General features: G+C 65.4%; 2 protein-coding genes across 3 annotated transcripts; one reads left to right on the top strand and one right to left on the bottom strand.

Annotated features, from left to right (window-relative positions):
- The first annotated feature begins 1,509 nt into the window (after nt 1-1,509).
- On the top strand, nt 1,510-9,752 carry GRN (granulin precursor). Of its 2 annotated transcripts, none has more exons than XM_069877133.1 (13): nt 1,510-1,672; nt 1,757-1,831; nt 1,926-2,010; nt 3,220-3,323; nt 3,407-3,548; nt 3,629-3,735; nt 4,192-4,258; nt 4,346-4,443; nt 5,274-5,501; nt 6,732-6,959; nt 8,348-8,575; nt 9,227-9,508; nt 9,586-9,752. In XM_069877133.1, the coding sequence occupies exons 1-13, from the start codon at nt 1,592-1,594 to the stop codon at nt 9,703-9,705; spliced, it is 1,845 nt and encodes a 614-aa protein (XP_069733234.1). In that variant the 5' UTR covers nt 1,510-1,591; the 3' UTR covers nt 9,706-9,752. The 2 variants fall into 2 exon arrangements, with proteins under 2 accessions (XP_069733234.1, XP_069733233.1); XM_069877132.1 differs by having other exon boundaries at nt 1,512-1,672; nt 4,153-4,258; nt 9,586-9,750.
- Nucleotides 9,753-10,352: 600 nt separating this feature from the next.
- FAM171A2 (family with sequence similarity 171 member A2) lies at nt 10,353-19,244 on the bottom strand. Its single transcript, XM_069877060.1, has 9 exons — nt 19,051-19,244; nt 15,870-16,097; nt 14,540-14,632; nt 14,292-14,450; nt 14,035-14,211; nt 13,801-13,917; nt 13,425-13,551; nt 11,331-12,569; nt 10,353-10,513 (listed from the first exon to the last, which is right to left on the bottom strand). The coding sequence occupies exons 1-9, from the start codon at nt 19,151-19,153 to the stop codon at nt 10,459-10,461; spliced, it is 2,298 nt and encodes a 765-aa protein (XP_069733161.1). The 5' UTR covers nt 19,154-19,244; the 3' UTR covers nt 10,353-10,458.
- Between the last annotated feature and the right edge of the window lie 661 nt (nt 19,245-19,905).

Here is a 19,905-nt window from a genome sequence, read left to right as displayed (position 1 = left end):
GAGGGAGTTGGGGGGCACTGTGAGGAGTTCTAGGAGTTGGGGGGGCACTGGGGGGGAGTTGGGGGGCACTGTGAGGAGTTCTAGGAGTTGGGGGGCACTGGGGGGAGTTGGGGGGCACTGTGAGGAGTTCTGGGAGTTGGGGGGGCACTGGGGGGGTTGGGGGGGGGCGGGGGCGCAAACCCTCAGAGCCCCGTGCCCCTCCTGGCCCCGAGCCGCCGGGGAGGTCACGTGCCCCGTATCACGTGACGCGGGCGGTGGCCCCGCCCCCTGGCTCGGGGCGGCCAATGGGCGCGGGGCGGGCGGGGCGGCGGCCAATGGGGGGCGGGGGGCGGGGCTGGGGGGGGCACTGGAGCTCCCTGGGAGGTACTGGGAATACTGGGGGTACTGGGGTGTCTGGGGGGCGCTGGGAGGTACTGGGGGGCACTGGGAGGCACTGGGAGTCCCTGTAGGCACTGGGAGGTGCTGGTATTCCCTGCAGGCACTGGGCATCCTGGAATTCCCTGGGATCACTGGGAGGTCCTGGGGGCGCTGGGAGTTGCTGGGAGTCCAAGTAGGCGCTGGGCATACGGGAATTCCCTGGGAGCACTGGGAGGTACTGGGGGGCACTGGGGACAGTGGGATCGTGGCAGCACAGCCCTGCTGTGGGGCGCAGGCGCCCGTGGGACAGAACTGCACCCCCACTGCCTATGGGGGGGGCCACACCGTGTGTGGGGAGGGAAGTGAAAGTGATTGTGGAAGTGGGGGGGCAGCAACCCTGGGTGCTGGAGGTGGGGGGTGGGGGCTGCCCTCCCACCCCCGGCAGCGCCGCTGGCTTCCCGCACCGCAGGGCGATGCTATCGGGGTGCTGCGGGCGGCGGTCGGGGCGACAGACACCACAGCAGCCCCCCCGAACGTCTCGAGTGCCCCACCTGCCCCCCTAGTGCATGGCAATACCACCCCAAAGCCCCCAGTGTGTGGGGGGGTGCCCTCTGTCCCACCCCGAATGCGTGCTTGCCCCCCCACACGTGGTTTTCCCACCAGCCTCACCCAACGTGTCAGTATTCCCCCTGCCCCCCAACACATCTGGCTGCCCCCAACACATACGGGTGCTCCCCCCCTGCTCCCAGCATGTTTGGGTGCCCCATGCCACCCCAGTACGTATGGGTGCCCCCCCCCCAGCGTGTTTGGGTGCTCCATGCCACCCCAGTACATGTGGGTGCCCCCCCCAGTATGTGTGGGTGCCCCCCCCAGTATGCGTGGGTGCTCCATGCCACCCCAGTACATGTGGGTGCCCCCCCCCCCTCCAGTATGTGTGGGTGCCCCCTTCACCCCTCAACATGTCTGGGTGCCCCTTCCACCCCTAGCACATGTGGGTTCACCCCCTGCCCCCAGGACCTGTGTCCCCCCCTTCCCCCCCCGGTGTGGGCTGCCCTGGGCTGGGGGGGTGCTGGGTTTCCCCCTCCGCCTGACCGAAAGCAGAACTGAGAGCCAGAAGGAGGAGGGGAGCCAAGGCCGAGACCTGCCCCCTCACACCTGGGTGAGTGAGGAAACTGAGGCACAGCGGTGCCGGGGTGGGGGGGTGTCACTGCCTGCAGGTGCCTGCGGTGCCACGATGACCCTTGTGCCGCTGTGGCTAGTCCTGGCCAGTGCTTGGCTACCATGCTCCGATGCACAACCGTACTCCACTACCCCGGTGAGTACCTGGCATGAGGGGGAAAGGGGGGTGCAGGGGGTGCCCCCATCCCTGGGTAACCCCCCCTGCACCCCCTCCCTCCAGGTCCTGCCTGCCAGCAGCGCAGCGCTGTGCCGGGACTTGTCCTGCCCTGCTGGAGCCAGCTGCCCGCTGCTGGAGGTGAGGCTGCCACCACGCCTCAGTTTTCCCACTTCTCTCCTTCATTGTTTTGAGGGGGTTAAAAGCCCTCCCACCTCCCCATGTCTCCCCCCAGGGAGTGCCCTGCGCTGGCGGCCACCACTGCTGTCCCCGAGGGTCTCGCTGCAGTGCGGATGGGGAATCCTGCATCGCGTCACCAGGTACGGGACGGTCACACCTGGTGGTGTCACCAGAGCTCAGGGCTGGGACCAGTTCTGGTCTTCATCGAGGATCAGGATGAGGGGGATCATGAAGGGAGTCACCATAAGGGTGAGGAGGCCCAGGTTGCCCAGAGAAGTCGTGGTTGCCCCATCCCTGGAGGTGTTCAAGGTCAGGTTGGATGTGGCTTTGAGCAACCCGATCCAGTGGGAGGTGTCCCTGCCCGTGGCAGGGGGTGGGACTGGATGGGTTTTGAAGTTCCTTCCAACCTAAACCATTCTGTGAGTCAGGGCACCCTCAGTAAATAAGTTCATGGATGACACCAGCTGGATGGGAGCGTTGATCTGCTAGAGGGTAGGGAGGTTCTGCAGAGGACCTGGCCAGTCTGGATCCGTGGGCCAAAGGTCAATTGTATGAGGTTCAACCAGGCCAAGTGCTGAGTCCTGCACTTGGGACACAACAACCCTGTGCAGCTCCAGGCTTGGGGAGGAGCAGCTGGAAAGCTGCCTGGCAGAGAAGGACTTGGGGGTGTTGGTTGACAGCAGCTGAACATGAGGCGGCTGTGGCCCAGGTGGCCAAGAAGGCCAACAGCACCCTGGCTTGGATCAGCCGTGGGGTGGCCAGCAGGGCAGGGATTGTCCCCATGTGCTCAGCACTGGTGAAGCTGCACCTCAAAACCTGGGTTCAGTTTTGGGCAAGGAGGACATCAAGGAGCTGGAGCGCGTCCTGAGAAGGGTTCGGAGCTGGGGAAGGATCCCAGGGGTTCTGGGAGCAGCTGAGGGACCTGGGCATGTTTGGTATGGAGAAGAAGAGGCTGAGGGGAGACCTCCTAGGTCTCTGCAGCTTCTAGAAAGAAGGTTGTGGTGATGTGGGTGCTGGTCTCTTCCCCAAGTGACAGGGGATAGGATGAGAGGGAATGGCCTCAAGTTGCCCCAGGGCAGGTTTAAGGTGGATGTCCAGAAAAATTTCTTCACAGAAAGGGTTCTAGGGCCCTGGCAGAGGCTGCCCAGGGAGGTGGTGGAGTCTCCATCCATGGAGGAGTTAAAAACCTGGGCAGATGAGGGGCTCGGGGGTGGTTCAGCAGTGGACAGGTGTGGTTGGACTCGATGATCTCAAAAGTCTTTGCCAACCAAATGATTCTATGAAGGAACATGACTGGGTGGGGGTGGAGGGGACATGGTGGTCCCTCACCCTTTCCTTGGTCTCCACAGCCCCTCGTGCTGTCCCCTGTCCCGACGGAGAGTCCGAGTGTCCCGACAATGCCACCTGCTGCGTGACAGCCAGTGGCGCCTGGGGATGCTGCCCAATGCCCGAGGTACTCAGGGGTGAGGGACACAGGGACATTGAGGGGAGACATCACACGGCCACCGCTGTGATGAACGGCCCTGGCTCCCGCAGGCCTCATGCTGCGCAGACAAGGTTCACTGCTGTCCCCACGCCACCATCTGCGACCTGGCCCACGGGCGCTGCCTGTCGCCCGCTGGTGACGTCCCCTGGGGCACTGCGTTCCCCGCCTGGAAGCGCCAGCCCCCACCGCCAGGTAAGGGGGGGTTCCCCTCCAGATGGTCCTTGCTGTCCCTATGCAGGGAACATGGTGACGCTCTGTGTATCCCCTGGCAGTTGCGCTGCTCCAGGTGCTGTGTCCCGACGGGCGCTCGGCATGTCCCGATGGCACAACCTGCTGCCAGCTGTCCCTGACCGAGTACGGCTGCTGCCCCTTGCAGAACGTGAGTGCTGCCCCGTGCCGGGCACCCCAAACCAGGCACCCCGCACTGAACACCCCACACCAGGCGCCCTATACCCACATCCACACTGAGCACCTTACACTGGGCGCCTTGTACCCACATCCTACGCTGGGCATCCCATGCCAGGCACCCCAAACCCGCAGCTCATCCTGAGCACCCCATGGCAGCCCTTACTGGGCACCCCATACCACACACCCGGCACCCACAACCCGCACTGAGCACCCCGTATCCCACCCCATACAGGCCACCCCGTACCCCACCCCAGAACTGCAGCCCGCCTTGAGCACCCTGTACCCCGTGCTGCACCGTGTACCCACCCCCACCCCATGCATGCCATCCCCGTTCCCCGCAGCCCCCCGTTATGCCCCCCGCCCCGCCGCAGTCCCCCGCTCTCTGCAGGCCGTGTGCTGCAGCGATGGGCAGCACTGCTGCCCGCAGGGCACCTCCTGCGACCTGGAGCGCTCCACCTGCACCTCTGCACCGCCCCGGGCAGCCCTGCCCCAAGGTGAGGACCCCCCTGGCAGTGCCAACCCCCTGCCCCAGCCCGGAGATGGGGGGTACATGCCGTATCTGACTGTCCCCTTGTCCCCAGCTCAGGATGTGAAGTGTGACGAGGTGACGAGCTGTCCTGATGGGAACACGTGCTGCCGCCTCGCCTCGGGAGCCTGGGGGTGCTGCCCGCTGGAGCAGGTCTGGGGGGACACAGGGACGTGCTGGAGGACCCAGGGTAGCAGAGGAACCTGGGCTGGGCTGAGATGGAGGACCTTGGTGACATTGCTGGGGGGACACAGCTTGAAGGACTCCCACCAGGGGAGGTTCAGGCTGAACATTAGGAAGAAAATATTTCACGGAAAGGGTTGTTGGGCACTGGAACAGGCTGCCCAGGGAAGTTGTTGAGTCCCCTTCCCTGGAGGGGTATAAGGGACGGGTGGATGAGCCGCTGAGGGGTATGGTTTAGTGATTGATAGGAATGGTTGGACTCAGTGATCCAATGGGTCATTTCCAACCTGGTGATTCTATGATTCCATGAATGAAGCAGGTCTGGGGGGGCCTTTGGAGGGGAGAGGGGTCCCCATGAGGGGACAAGGACACGCTGGGGTCCCCAGTGGAGCAGGGGCACTTGGGCTGGGCTGGGACGTTGCGGGGCCTGGGTGTCTCTGGGGAGCATGGGACAGACACGGCTCAAGGCACCCCAAGTAGCTGAGGCAAAGGACATGGGGACCTTCAACAGGACACAGCCACCTCCTGTCCCTTGGCACAGACCCGCTCTGTGGCCTGGTGGGACCATGGCTGGTGTCCCTTTGCTCCTTGCAGGATGAAGTCGGCTGTCCCCTGTCCCCTGGGTGGGATGAGCACACACGTCCCCTGTCCCCCCGGGCAGGAGGGCTGGAGGGGTCCCCATAGCACCCCGAGGAGGGATGGAGCCGGGCTGGGCTGGGGACGTGCTGGGTGGTCCTGGACGTGCTCAGGGAGGATCTCGGGGGTTCCTGGGCCAGGCTGACGCCCTGTCTGTCCCGCAGGCCGTGTGCTGCGAGGACCACATCCACTGCTGCCCGCAGGGCTCCACCTGCGACCCGGAGGGGGGCACCTGCCTGCAGGAGGGGGGCAGCCGCCTGCCCTGGCTGCGCAAGACCCCGGCGCTGGCCTGGGTGGGGGACGTGAGGTGTGATGAGGAGACGAGCTGTCCCGACGGGAACACGTGCTGCCGCCTCGCCTCGGGAGCCTGGGGGTGCTGCCCGCTGGAGCAGGTCTTGGCGGGGGGATGATGGGGGGACAGGGACATGCTGGTGGTTCCATGGGGTTGAGGGACCTGAGTGTCATTGTTGGGGGGACATGAGGAGCCCTGAACGCAGCCGGTCTGGGGGGACAGGCGACACGAGTGCACACTGGGATCCCCAGGAGGGGACAAGGACACACTGAGGTCCCCAGTGGGGTGGGGTCCTGGTCTGGGCTGACTGGGGGACCTGGATGTTCTTGGGTGGACATGGCTTGAGGAACCGTGAATGCTGCAGGCTTGGGAGGGCGTTTGGAGGAGAGAGGGGTCCCTGTGCGGGGACAAGGAGATGTTCATGTCCCCAGTGGGCTGGGGGCTCAGGGGAGTGGTTGACCCTGGGTGTCATTGTTTGGGGGGCAGGGTTTTAGGGACCCCAAATGGAGCAGGTCTGTGAGGGCCTTTGGAGGGGAGGGGGGTCCCCCTGTGGGGAGACGGACACACTGGGATCCCCAGTGGGGTGGGGGCTCAGGGGAGTGGGAGACCCTGGGCTGGGCTGAGCGTGGGGGGATCTAGGTGTCATTGTTGCGGGGGGCACAGGGCTTGAGGGACCTGGAATGGCGTAGGTCCTGGGGGTGGATCTTGGAGGAGTGAGGAGTCCCTATGTGGGGACAAGGAGATGCTGATGTCCCATATGGGTTGGGGGTCCTGAACTGGGCTGACTGGGGGGAACCTGGATGCCATCGTTGTGGGGGACATGGCTTGAGGGACCCCAAAGGGAGCAGGTCTGGGGAGAGAGGGGTCCCCATGTAGAACAAGGACATGCTGGGGTCCCCAATGGGTGGGGGGCTCCAAGGAGGAGGGCGCCTTGGCTGGACTGGGATGTGGGGGGGTCTGGGTGTCTCTGGGGAGCATGGGACAGACACGGCTCAAGGCACCCCAAGTAGCTGAGGCAAAGGACATGGGGACCTTCAACAGGACACAGCCACCTCCTGTCCCTTGGCACAGACCCGCTCTGTGGCCTGGTGGGACCATGGCTGGTGTCCCTTTGCTCCTTGCAGGATGAAGTCGGCTGTCCCCTGTCCCCTGGGTGGGATGAGCACACACGTCCCCTGTCCCCCCGGGCAGGAGGGCTGGAGGGGTCCCCATAGCACCCCGAGGAGGGATGGAGCCGGGCTGGGCTGGAGACGTGCTGGGTGGTCCTGGACGTGCTCAGGGAGGATCTCGGGGGTTCCTGGGCCAGGCTGACGCCCTGTCTGTCCCGCAGGCCGTGTGCTGCGAGGACCACATCCACTGCTGCCCGCAGGGCTCCACCTGCGACCCGGAGCGGGGCACCTGCCTGCAGGAGGGGGGCAGCCGCCTGCCCTGGCTGCGCAAGACCCCGGCGCTGGCCCGGGTGGGGGACGTGAGGTGTGATGAGGAGACGAGCTGTCCCGACGGGAACACGTGCTGCCGCCTCGCCTCGGGAGCCTGGGGGTGCTGCCCGCTGGAGCAGGTCTTGGCGGGGGGATGATGGGGGGACAGGGACATGCTGGTGGTTCCATGGGGTTGAGGGACCTGAGTGTCATTGTTGGGGGGACATGAGGAGCCCTGAACGCAGTCGGTCTGGGGGGACAGGGCAGACGAGGACACACTGGGATCCCCAGGAGGGGACAAGGACACACTGAGGTCCCCAGTGGGGTGGGGTCCTGGTCTGGGCTGACTGGGGGACCTGGATGTTCTTGGGTGGACATGGCTTGAGGAACCGTGAATGCTGCAGGCTTGGGAGGGCGTTTGGAGGAGAGAGGGGTCCCTGTGCGGGGACAAGGAGATGTTCATGTCCCCAGTGGGCTGGGGGCTCAGGGGAGTGGTTGACCCTGGGTGTCATTGTTTGGGGGGCAGGGTTTTAGGGACCCCAAATGGAGCAGGTCTGTGAGGGCCTTTGGAGGGGAGAGGGGTTCCCCTGTGGGGAGACGGACACACTGGGATCTCCAGTGGGGTGGGGGCTCAAGGGAGTGGGAGACCCTGGGCTGGGCTGAGCGTGGGGGGATCTAGGCATCATTGTTGCGGGGGGCACAGGGCTTGAGGGACCTGGAATGGAGTAGGTCTTGGTGGGGGGGATCTTGGAGGAGTGAGGAGTCCCTATGTGGGGACAAGGAGATGCTGATGTCCCATATGGGTTGGGGGTCCTGGACTGGGCTGACTGGGCGGAACCTGGATGCCATTGTTGTGGGGGACATGGCTTGAGGGACCCCAAAGGGAGCAGGTCTGGAGAGAGAAGGGTCCCCATGTGGAGACAAGGACCTGCTGGGGTCCCCAGTGGAGCGGGGGGGCCTGGGCTGGGCTGGGATGTGGGGGGGCCTGGGTGTCTCTGGGGAGCATGGGACAGACACAGCTCAAGGGACCCCAGGTAGCTGAGGCAAAGGGCATGGGGACATTCAACAGGACACAGCCACCTCCTGTCCCTTGGCACAGACCCACTCTGTGGCCTGGTGTGACCATGGCTGGTGGGGGTGTCCTTGCAGGAGAAAGTCGGCTGTCCCCTGTCCCCTGGGTGGGATGAGCACACACGTCCCCTGTCCCCCCGGGAGACGAGGCCCCAGCAGAGCCTCCCTGCGTGTCCCACGGGGATGGGGGTAACCCTGGGGCTCGGCCAGACCCAGCTGACTGGGACCCATTTGGGGCTCCAGTGAGAGATGGCAATGCAGGGCCTCGACACCACCAGGATGGTGGGGAACCTGGGCTTGTCCCTCTGGAGGGGGCAGGAGGGCTGGAGGGGTCCCCATAGCACCCCGAGGAGGGACGGAGCCAGGCTGGGCTGGGGACGTGCTGGGTGGTCCTGGACGTGCTCGCGGAGGATCTCGGGGGTTCCTGGGCCAGGCTGACGCCCTGTCTGTCCCGCAGGCCGTGTGCTGCGAGGACCACATCCACTGCTGCCCGCAGGGCTCCACCTGCGACCCGGAGGGGGGCACCTGCCTGCAGGAGGGGGGCAGCCGCCTGCCCTGGCTGCGCAAGACCCCGGCGCTGGCCCGGGTGGGGGACGTGAGGTGTGATGAGGAGACGAGCTGTCCCGACGGGAACACGTGCTGCCGCCTCGCCTCGGGAGCCTGGGGGTGCTGCCCGCTGGAGCAGGTCTTGGCAGGGGGACGATGCGGGGACAGGGACATGCTGGTGGTCCCACGGGTTTGGGGGACCCTTGGCTGGGCTGAGGGTGGGGGCACCTGGGTGTCATTGTGGTGGGGAGGGGACAACAGGACTTGAGGGATCCCAAGTGGAGCAGATCTGGGGGACCTTGGAGAGTCAATGGTTCCCCATGTGGGGACAAGGACATGCTGTTCCTCTGCAACATCCCACAGGGCTGGGGTGACACTGGGTCCCTGTCCCCTAGGAGGGACCATGGCTTGTGTCCCTTGTGCCCTAGAAGGGACCAGGGCTGATTTCCCCTGCACCCCTGGAGTGATGTGGCCAGCCCAAGGCCCCCAGCCCATCCATGTCCCATGAGGATGGGGTGAAACTGGGTCCCTGTCCTCTAGGAGGGACCAGAGCTGATGTCCCCTGTGGCCTGCGTGGCTGATGTCCCCTGTCCCTGAGGAGGGCCCATGACAGGCAGGGCCAGGGACACCTGACCCCCACCTCCATTACCCTCCGGGGGGGGGGACTGTGGGTGCCTTGGGCACCAGGTTCTCTCTCTTGCTGGGGGGTGTCTATGACATTGGGGGGGTCAGGGTGGCACCCAGCCCCCTGTCTGTCCCCCTCTCTGATGCCACCTCCCCTCGCTTCCAGGCCGTGTGCTGTGGGGACCACCAGCACTGCTGCCCACGGGGCTTCACCTGCAACGTGGCCACCGAGAGCTGCGAGAAGCTGGTGGCCCCCACACCCCTTCTGCTGGCCACCAACGCCCCCCGTGGGGTCCCCAAACCCTCCCTCCATGCCCCAACCCCGCTGCGAGCCACCAACACCCCCGCGGGTGACACCATCACCTGTGATGCCACCCACGCGTGCCGCAGCCACCAGCGATGCTGCCGGAGCCGGGGGGGCTCCTGGGGGTGCTGCCCATTTGCCCAGGTCAGTTGGGAAGCACCGGGGCGGGGGGTGTCTAGGGGGCTTCCCCCCTCCCTAAATTGTCTCCTCACTTTCCGCAGGGCTCCTGCTGCCCCGACGGCCGCCACTGCTGCCCCGCGGGGTCCCACTGCGCTGGGGGGGGCTGGGGGTGCAGCCCCCTGCACTGGAACCCCCCCGTGCCCCCCAGGGAGCTGCTGTGAGGGCCCTGCAGACCCCAAAGCAGGGGTGACCCCCCCAATAAAGGGTTTCTAGGATAAACCCTTATTGCCTGGTGGGGAAACTGAGGCAGGAAGGGAGAAGTGAAGCAGAAACTGAGAGGGGAGGGGGGAAACCGAAGGGGGAAAAGTGAAGCAGGAGGGGGAATGGGGGAAACTGAGGCAGTAACTAAGGGGGAAGGGGGGGATCTGAAGGGTGATGGGGGAAACTGAGGCAGGAGGTGGGGGACTAAGGCAGGAGGGTGGCAAAGAGGCAGAAGGGAGGAAACAGGCAGAAACTGAAGGGAAACGGTCGGACTCGATGATCCAGTGGGTCCTTTCCGACCTAGTGATTCTATGAAAGGGAAGAAACTGAGGCACAAGGGGAAACGGGCACAATGAGGGGAGACTGGGGCAGGAGGGGGGAAACTGAGGCAGAAGGAGGGAAACTCAGGGAGAAAGTGGGAAACAGAGGCAGAAACTGAGGCAGTAGAGGGGAAAGTGGCAGAAACTGAGGGGAATGGGGGAAACTGAGGCAGAAGCAGAGTCCATGGGGGTTTTTGTTTATTATATTAATGCCTTCTCGGGACAGGCGGTGTCACGCCCAGCCCGGCCAGGGTAGGCAGTGCTGGGGGGTCCCCATGTCACCCCCCAGCCCCTCTTGGTCCTCGCCACGTAGAAAATGTTTAGAAACACGAGTAAAATCCACAGCCAAGGGTGGGGGGGATGGGGTAGGGGGGAACGGGGCCGCCCCAGCTCCTATGGCAGCTTGGAGGCACCAGTGGCGCGGGGGGCAGTGCCCGCCCCCCCTGTCCTGCAGGGACACAAGAGGGGACATGTCAGTGACAGGGAGGTGAACGGCAGTGGGGGGACATGAGAGGATGGGGAAGCAGGAGCTCATGGGGCAGTCTGGTGGCACAGGGTGAGGACACAACACCCAAGGGGACCGGGGCTTGTCCCTCTGTCCCCCCCCCCCCCCGGAAAGGAACGGAGGGGGGGAAGGGGACAAGGAATGGGTGGGGTGGGATGAGGGTGGTGGGACAGGATGGTGGCTGGATGGGATGAAGGTATGGGATGAAGGTAGGGGATGGGACAGTGGTAGGAAGAGACAATGATAGCAGGTCGAGATGGTGGCTGGATGGGATTGGGGATGGGGTGGGATGGGATGGGGGTAGGAATGGACGGCAGCGGCAGGATGAGATGGTGTCTGGATGGAATTGTGGGATAGGAGAGTAATGAAGGATGGTGTCAGGAGGATGGTAGGATAGGATTGTGGTGGGAAGGAGCAATGACAAGATATGGATGGTGGCAGGATGGCGTGGTGGATGGGGGGATGGGGTGGTGGTGGGATGGGATTGGGACAATGACAAGACATGGGGGGTGGCAGGATGGTGTTGTGGATAGCACGGCAGTGGGATGGGAGAGCATGGTGGTGGGCTCGGATGGTGGCAGGACAAGGATGACACTGGCAGAATGAGACGGCAGTGGTGGGATGAGATTGTGGCTGGGATTATATTGGGATAGGACAGTGACAAGGCAGGGTGGTGGCCACATGGTGTGGTACATGCTGGAATGGGACAGTGGTGGGGTGTGATCCCACCACCTCCAGGGCCTGGGGAGCCCCCACTCACTTGACATTGAAGACCATCAACGGCCGCTCCTCCCGTTTCTGCCAAGGGCTTTTCCGGTCGCCCCCGTCCTCGCCGCCATCTCCCACCTCGGCCAACACCTCCTCTTCGGGGCTGGTGAGGGAATCTCGGGGGGCTTCGCTTGCGCTGCTGCGCCCGCTGCCCCCGCCTCGCCGACCCCCGCTCCCCGCTTCCAGCAAGGGGGCGAGCGAGTTGTCCTCAGGGGACGCTACGGCCAGGGGGGGCCGTGTCCCACCGTCGTCCCCCCCACCTCCGCGGGGAATGCGAGGAGGGGGTGCGGGGCAGGACCCCCCCCTTTCGCCACCCTGCAGGTCAATGTAGGAATGACGGACCTGGGAGGAACGTCCGTCCAAGGAGACGAACCAGGCTCTGGGAGGTGGGGGGGCCCCCAACTCCAACAGCGGCTGCCCCGCCAGCGCCTGCAGCTCCCCGTTCAGCTGCGCCACCGCCGACCCGTCCAGCAGCACCGGGATGGCCACCGAGCCACTCACTGCTTGAGGGGCGCGAGGACCCCCCCAGTTCTCCCCTTCCTCCGAAGACGGAGCGGGAGGGGGGGCGCTTGTCGTCGCCAACCCTTGTCCCCCATCATTTTCAGGGGGGCCCTCGGGTTCGCCGGGGGCCAAACGCATGTAGCGAGCAGGGATGAGGAGGGTGGGCATCACCCCCCGATAAACATCCTCAGCCCCCCCAGTGCCGCAGAGGAGGAGGGGACCGGGGGGGGCCAGCGAGGGAGGGCGAGGAGGGGGCTCGGGGAGGGGGTGCTCACTGGGCTGCGCCCCGAAACGCGAGAAGACGGTGGGCGAGGGAGGACGGAAAGCAGGGGTCCCGCGGGGGGGCTCGTCTGGGGGCTGCAGCCCGTCCACCGAACGCGCGGCCCTGAGGCCGAAGGCTTCGCTGGGGCGGCCATAGTCCTCGGGGGTCGGGGGCTGGCGGCGGCGGGGGGCCAGGGTGGCAGCAGGGGGACGCGGGACAGCGCGGGCCTGGAGAGCGGCTGGGGGCTGGAAAAAGTCCGCCCGGGGTTGGGGGAGCTCGCGGGCGGCTGGGGGTAAATTGGGGGTGGGGAGATCGGTGTCGCCCCCCGAGGACGCCGTCTCCAGGTGGCTGCCGCCGCACAGGAGGTCCAGTTGGGACACCGAGGTGGCCTGGTCTCGTCGTGCGGCATCCAGGGGCCCTGGCAGCGGCAGCTTGCGGTGCTGCGCCCGTGGCTTCAGGCATCGACGCCTGCGGGGAGATGGGGGGGGTCACCACAACAGGGGTCCCACACCCCACCAGCCTCCATCGCCTGCTAGGGGAGCTCGAGGAAAGGGCTCCAGCTAGAGGGGTCCAAGCAGCTACAGAACTTCTTGGCGGGGGCGGGGAGGGTTCTCCAAAGCAGCTATAGGGGACCCCGAGTGGGGGGCAGGGGTGGTGGGCCCCCACCCCCAAGGCAGCTATAGGGCATCCAGGATGAGGAGTGGTCTACCCAAGCCAGCTAGAGGGGTTCCAGGGTGGAGTGGTGGACCCCAAAGCAACTATAGGCCTCCTGAGGGCTGGGGTGGTAGACACTCCAAGGCACTTATAGGTCTTCTGGGGTTCAGTAGGAAGGTAGTGTCCCCCCAAAGCAGCTCTAGGGCACTAGAGGTGCACTCTGAGGTGGGAAGTGGTCTCTCAAGCCAGTGACAGGGCTTCTGAGGGTGCCAGGGGGTGGTGGACCCCCTCAAGGCAGCAATGGGGCACCCATGTGGGATGGGAGGCTGGTGTTCCCCAAAGTAGCTATGGGGCACCTGGGATGGGGGTTACGGGGTGGTGAACCCACTCAAGGCAGCTATAGGACTTTCAAGGTTCGGGGTGGAGAGATCCCCTAGAGCAGCTCTAGGGTAACTGGGGTGGGGTTGGTCCACCCCTAAGCTAGCTACAGGGCTTCTAGGAGTGCCAGGGGTGGTGGCCCCCCATAACCAGCTATAGGATGCCAGGGGATGCTGCCCTCCCCGCCCCGATCCCACCTATGGGGTGCCCAGGGTGCCAGGGGGGGTGCGTGTGTCCCACCCTATCCCAAGCCGTGGTCGGGACCCCAGAGCGCTGAGCCGGGATGCTAACCTGCAGTAGTAGATGAGAAGGCAGAGGAGGATGAGGACGAGCAAGGCCAGAGCGCCCAGGATGGTGAGCAGGAAGATGGTGTGGTAGGTGGTGATGTCTGTCACGCCCGCTGACATCGCCACCAGCCCTGGGGGGACACCATCTGCACATGGCACGGGCAGCCCGCAACCACGAGAGCACTCCAGGGGCTGCACCCCAAGGGATGGGTGTCCTTCACCCCTACTTCACCCTGGGGCGCTGCCACCCCAGAACAGCCTGTCCTTAGGGCCACTGCGACAAGGAGGACTCATGGGTGTCTTCACCGTGAGATGCTGCCACCCCAGGACAGCCCATCCCCAGGGCCACCAGGACAGAAGGACCCATGGGTGTCACCTACCTGTACTGGGAGAGGGCAGAGCTGCTGCCCAGTATCCCAGCTGGGAGGAGACAAAGGTCCAGTAGAGCTGCTGGCCTTCCTTGCGGATCAGCCCAGTGCCGTTGCGCACCCACAGCCCTGTCAACAGACACGTCCACCTCCAGGCTGAGACTCCCCAGACTCATCCCCTCCACGGCCACCGTGACCAGCAGGAGCGGCACCACCCCTCTGCCACCCCCTTCAACCAACGCTTACCACTCTTGGGGTCAAATCTCCAGGCTGGCACGCTGGTGGCCACCACAGGCCCAGCATCAGTGGCCAAAGGAATGGAGAGATGGATGGGGCCGGCCAGCGGCACCTCGGTCCCATTGCCAGTGAAGAGATGGATGCTGAGAGCTGCCACGGGCACCAGCTCCAGCCAGGAGGCATTGGCTGTGGGGACAAGCAATGGGGACGTAGATATGGGTTGGCTCAAGGGGTGTCCCCATGGTGTCCCCCTGCTGTCCCCGTACCGCTGCCGTCCTGCTCGGCCCCGACGAAGGCGGGGAAGGCGCGAGCCAAGCTGGGGCCAGTGGCAGCGGTGAGGGAAGCGGCGAGTTGGCTGTATGTGGAGCTGCGGGGCAAGCGGGCTGCCCGCCGCGGGAACTGTGCCCACGGTTGTCCCCGGGAACCTAGAGAGGGGGACAAAGAGGGTGGCAGCACCTAGAGTGGGTGGTGTCACCCCCCATCCTCCTCCTCCTCTCCCATCTCGATCGCTCACCTGGGGATCCCAGGAGGATCTGCACCAGGTCCTCGTACAGGATGAGGGTGGCAGGGTGCTCCGGGAGCAGGTAGAGGCTGATGGAGGCGTAGACTGCAAGGGGAGGCGTGATGGGGGTACCCCAAAAATAGGCACCCACCTCCTGAGGCCCCCGAGTTGTGGGAGGGGTGAGTGTGGATGGGGAGGGGGCGACGGGCCCAGCAGAGCTCGGTGTCAGGGACAGCTTTGGGGGGGGGGTAAGGTGGAAAGCAGCCGGAGGGCGTTGAGATGGACATGGGGACAGGGAGGGGGAGGTGATGGCAGGCAGCTGGGGAGTGGGGGGCACCCCCTGAGCCCCCCCATCCCCGCACACAGCCCAGCCCTGGCACGCGTGGCACGTCCCCCGTCCTTACGCACCCCAACCTTGCACACCCCCACCCCACAATCCTTGCAGCCCCGATCCCTGCACCCCCATCCCTGAACCCCCATCCCTGCACCCCCATCCCTGCTCCCCATTCCTCACTCCCCCATCCCTCCTCCCTCTCCCCTCTTTGTCCAAGGTGACCCCATTAACGGTGCCTGCGACCCCCCTGCCCCTCGCTGGCCCCAGGGCCAAGGGCTGGTGCCCCCCCAGCACAGGAGGACTCGGGGGTCACCGGGTAAGGCCACCCCACCGGACCCTCCCAGATACCTCGCTGAGGGACCCCCCACCCCAAAAGCTCTTTGTGGTCCCCAGGAAGGGACTGGGGGCCCAGTAAAGACTGGGATTCCCCAGTAAGGGATTGGGGGCCCAGAAAAGGATTTGGGCTCCCTAGTAAGGGATTGAGGCCCCCAGTATGAGACTGGGGGACCCAGGAAGGAATTGGGGTTCCTCAGTAAGGGATTGAGGGCCCTTCTAAGGGATTACGGTTCCCCAGTTAAGGTCTGAGGCCCCGAGTAAGGGACTGGGGTCACCCAGCAAGACTCAGAGCCCCCAGTGAGAGACTGGGGTCCCCCCATATGGACTCAGAGCTCCCCAGTAAGGGGGTGGGCTCCCAATAAGGGCACAGAGCCCCTAGTGGGGGTCAGGGTCCCCCCATATGGACTCAGGGTCTCCCTGTAAGGGACTGAGGCCCCCATACAGTCCCAGTAAGGGGACTGGAGCCCCAGTAAGGGATTGTGTCCCCCAGTAAGGGCTCAGGCTCTTCCAGTAAAGGACTGGGGATCCCAGCAAGGACTCAAGAGTCCCCGGGTAAGGGGTCAGAGTCTCCCACAAGGGCTCAGGGTCTCCCAGTAAGGGACTGGGACCCCAGTAAGGGCCCAGTACCCCCCGAGAAGGGGTTGGGGTCCCCCCCAGCCGGGTCCCACTCACGTGGCAGCTTGTTGACTCGCCAGGGCACAGAGGCGGTGACGTAGCCGCGGCGGGTGGCGGTGACGAGGACCCAGGTGCCCAGGCGGTAGGGGATGGGCAGGACCCCTGTGCCCTCGTGGTCCGTGACGGTGGTTGCCAGCGAGCTGCGGTTGCCAAAGACCTCCAAGGTGGCCTGGGCCAGTGGGGCCAGCGTCCCACTCTCATACACCTGCACCTTCAGCAGGACCTCTGCGGAGACACAGGGGACACCAGGATGAGGTCATGGGGCACCCCCTGTGACAACCAGTACACCCACTGTGACTTGTGGGTGGGGGCACCAGCCCAGCAGGGTGGTGGGAGCCATCCTAGAGGGCACGGCCACCTGCCCTTGATCCCAGCAGGTCATGGCCACCATCCTCAAGGATCATGGCCACATCCTGGAGGATCATGGGCATCATCCCAGCAGTCCATGGCCATCATTCTAGTGGGTCATGGGCATCATCCCAGCAGGTCATGGCCACAATACGAGCAGGTGGTGGGAACCATCTCAGCAGAATGGTGGGACCCATTCCAGTGGGTAATGGGCACCATCCTGGCCCTGGTGGGACCCATCCTGGTGGATCATGGCCCTGATCCTGGGGGGTCACAGGCACCACCCCAGCAGGTCATGGCCACCATCATGGAGGATCATGGCCACCACCCCAGCAGGTCCCAGTCCTTCTCCAGGGCGCCGTATCCGTGTGGGTGGGTGCACATACTTGTGTCCCCACCAAAATCCCCATGAGGGGTGTCCAGTGCTGCCCCCGCCCCGGGTGCTAATCTCACATGTGATGAGTTGGGGGTCTCCACCCCAGTGGGCCTCAGGGATGGTGTGTGTCCCCCGGAGCCCAATGAGGGGCAGGGATGGGCATGGCTGGGAGCTGGGGGGGACCCCGCGCCCGCTCTGCCCCCCTCATCCTTGGCAGCGGGCCAGCTACGGTGCCGTCACCGTGGCAACGACCTCCTTCATCCCGCATCCCCAGGCGCTTTTGGGGCCCTGTGTCCCCCCCACCCCCAGCCACCTCCTGCCCCCCAGGGCCCCCCAAGATGTTGCCCATATTTGGCAAGTGGGGGGCCAGGATGGGCAGCAGCTGCTCTGGGGACGTGCTGGGAGGGGGGGGCATGGGGGGCTGGAGACATCCTCCCACATACTGGGTGACCCCCACACACATACTGGGTGACCCCCACATACTGAGTGACCCCCACATATTGGGTGACCCCCATGTACTGGGTGTCCCCTCATGTACTGGGTGATCCCCAACATACTGGGTGACCCCACACACACACTGGGTGCCCCTCCACATACCGGGTGATGCCCCACGTACTGGGTGTCCCTCCCCCTACTGGGTGACCCCCAAGATACCAGGCGGGGGGGCATCCACACACACTCTGGGGACACTGAGGGGGCAGGAATGTCCCCACAGACACCTGCTGGTCACCAGGGCACAGGTGGCACCAATGGCCACCCCAGTGTCCCCTGGAGATGTGGGGACAAGGTGCCACCGCCCAGCACCTCCCTCCCCACCCCCTGTCCCCATGGGCACAAGCCCCACCACCATCAAGGTGTCCCCAGCTGGTGGCACGGCCACCGCCAGGACTGCTGGCATCCCGCCGGCTTCCCAGTGCTCCCAGTATGACCCATGACTGGTGGGTGGAGGCGCCGGGCGCTGGGGCCAGGGTTGGGGGGGGGAAGCAGAACCCAAGCACCCAACCCCGCTCCTTGTCACCGCTGCCACCCACAGGGACGGGTGACGCAGAGGGGCTGTGGCCATGCCAAGGTCAGGGACCCCCACCCCATCTCGTCCCCCCAGGCCCCCTCCCCCCAGGCTGATGGGTGGTTGGGGTGCACGGTGGGGACCCAGGAGCCACAGTGACCCCAAGGTGGCACCCCAAGGCCCCGTCTTGCTACATGCAGGTGACTCCACACCCAGGATGACCCCCCACCATACCTAGGACCCCCCCGAGCGCCATCCTGCACCCCAGGGGGCTGCTCAGGACCCCCACCCACCCTCCTGCACCCCAAACCCTGCCCAGGACCCCCATGGCCTGGGACCCCCCACCCACCCTCCTGCCCCCCTAGGCGCTCCCCCAGGCCACCCACCCAGCACCCTACGCCCCAACAACCCAGGGAGGGGAGAGAGGGATGGACAGACGGGGAGTGGGGGCAGACAGACAGACAACTTGGGGGGGGATTGGATGGACAGATGGATGGATGGATGGATGGATGGATGGATGGATGGATGGATGGATGGACGGACGGACGGACAGTCTGGGGGTAGCAGGGACAGCCAGCCAGCTGTGGGGTGCGTATGGATGGACAGACAGCCGGGGGGGACACAGATGGACAGATGGATGGACAGCCCGGAGCGGGGGGGTGGCAAGTGAACAGACACCCAGAGGTAATGGAGGGATAGATGAACTGCCTGGGGGGACAGACAGACAGACAGACAGATGGGGGATGGGACGGAGGGATGGATGGACAGACCGGAGTGCAGGGGAAGACAGATGGGGGAGTGGGGTGGGGAAGGGGGGAGGATGGATGGATGGATGGATGGATGGATGGATGGATGGATGGAGGGATGGAGGGATGGATGGAGGGATGGAGGGATGGAGGGATGGAGGGATGGGTGGAGGGATGGATGGAGGGATGGAGGGATGGAGGGATGGAGGGATGGGTGGAGGGAGGGATGGAGGGAGGGATGGATGGAGGGATGGATGGATGGGTGGATGGATGGAGGGACGGACAGCCCGGGAGAGGGACAGACTGGGGGGAGGAGGGTGTGTAGATGCACAGATGGACAGGCCGGGGGGGAAAGGTGGACAGACACAGGGAGGGACGGACAGCCAGCCAGCCAGCCGGAGGGAACGGGCAGATGAATGGGCAGCTCGGGGCGGGAGACAGACAGACGGAGGGGCAGAAGGACGGGTGGACAGTCCGGGAGAGGGGGGAAAGACAGACAGCCGCGGGGGTGGAGGGACGGACAGACAGCCTGGGGGGGTTACAGACAGACGGACGGATGGATTTATCGCCCGGGGTGGGGGGGGGGGCAGAGGCAGGGAGGGAGGGATGGGCGGATGGATGGATGGAGGGACGGACGGACGCGCCGGCGGGGGGGGCCGCTCGGGGCTCGGTCCCGGTCCCCGCAGACAAAGCCGCTCTCACCGTGCGCCGCCTCGGCCGCGCCCCGCGCCCGCCCGCCCAGCAGCACGAGCAGCGCCAGCAGCGGCAGCGGCGGCGGCGGCGGCGGGAGGCGGGGGGGCCGCATGGTCGCTCCGCGCCGCTACCGCGCCATGGCCCGGCCCGACCGGGCTCCGGGCTCCACCTGCCGGGGCCGCCGGGACCCGCAGCGCCCGGCACCGCCCCGACCGCCCCCCGGCACCGCCCCCCGAGCCGGCACCGCCCCCCCCGGCACCGCCCCGACCGCCCCGGGACCGCCCCTAGGACACAACCACCCCCCGGGACCGGGGCTGGGCACCAGACGGCACTAAGCTGGGTGGAAGCTGGATCTGCTGGAGGGTCGGGAGGCTCCAAAGGGATCTGAACAGGCTGGACCCATGGGCTGAGACCAATGGCAGGAGGTTTAACAAGGCCAAATGGCGGGTCCTGCACTTGGGGCACAACAACCCTGAGCAGCTCCAGACTAGGAGCTGCCTGGAGGAGAAGGACCTGGGGATGTTGGTTGACAGCGACTGAACATGAACCAGCAGTGGCCCAGGTGGCCAAGAAGGCCAATGGCATCTTGGCTTGGATCAGAAATGGTGTGACCAGCAGGTCCAGGGAGGTTCTTCTCCCTCTGGACTCGGCCCTGGTGAGACCGCTCCTCGAATCCTGGGGTCAGTTCTGGGCCCCTCACCACAAGAAGGATGTTGAGGCTCTGGAGCGAGTCCAGAGAAGAGCAACGAAGCTGGGGAAGGGGCTGGAGAACAAGAGGAGCGTCTGAGAGAGCTGGGGGTGTTTAGCCTGGAGAAGAGGAGGCTGAGGGGAGACCTCATTGCTCTCTGCAACTACCTGAGAGGA

Source organism: Phaenicophaeus curvirostris, chromosome 26, assembly GCF_032191515.1.
Source record: "Phaenicophaeus curvirostris isolate KB17595 chromosome 26, BPBGC_Pcur_1.0, whole genome shotgun sequence".
NCBI classification, from domain to species: domain Eukaryota; kingdom Metazoa; phylum Chordata; class Aves; order Cuculiformes; family Cuculidae; genus Phaenicophaeus; species Phaenicophaeus curvirostris.
Note: the sequence above shows the minus strand (reverse complement) of the source record. Positions and strands in the feature narration are given on the sequence as shown.

Bases quoted from the DNA above. Each gene is read 5' to 3' on its own strand.
- FAM171A2 (XM_069877060.1), bottom strand. From the start codon at position 19,153: ATGCGGCCCCCCCGCCTCCCGCCGCCGCCGCCGCCGCTGCCGCTGCTG. The intron at 16,098-19,050 runs GTGAGAGCGGCT...GTGTCTCCGCAG, and splicing joins CGCGGCCGAGGCGGCGCACG to AGGTCCTGCTGAAGGTGCAG. The intron at 13,552-13,800 runs GTAGGTGACACC...GTGTCCCCCCAG, and splicing joins TCTGCCCTCTCCCAGTACAG to GGCTGGTGGCGATGTCAGCG.
- GRN (XM_069877132.1), top strand. From the start codon at position 1,592: ATGACCCTTGTGCCGCTGTGGCTAGTCCTGGCCAGTGCTTGGCTACCA. The intron at 3,549-3,628 runs GTAAGGGGGGGT...ATCCCCTGGCAG, and splicing joins GCGCCAGCCCCCACCGCCAG to TTGCGCTGCTCCAGGTGCTG. The intron at 9,509-9,585 runs GTCAGTTGGGAA...CACTTTCCGCAG, and splicing joins GGTGCTGCCCATTTGCCCAG to GGCTCCTGCTGCCCCGACGG.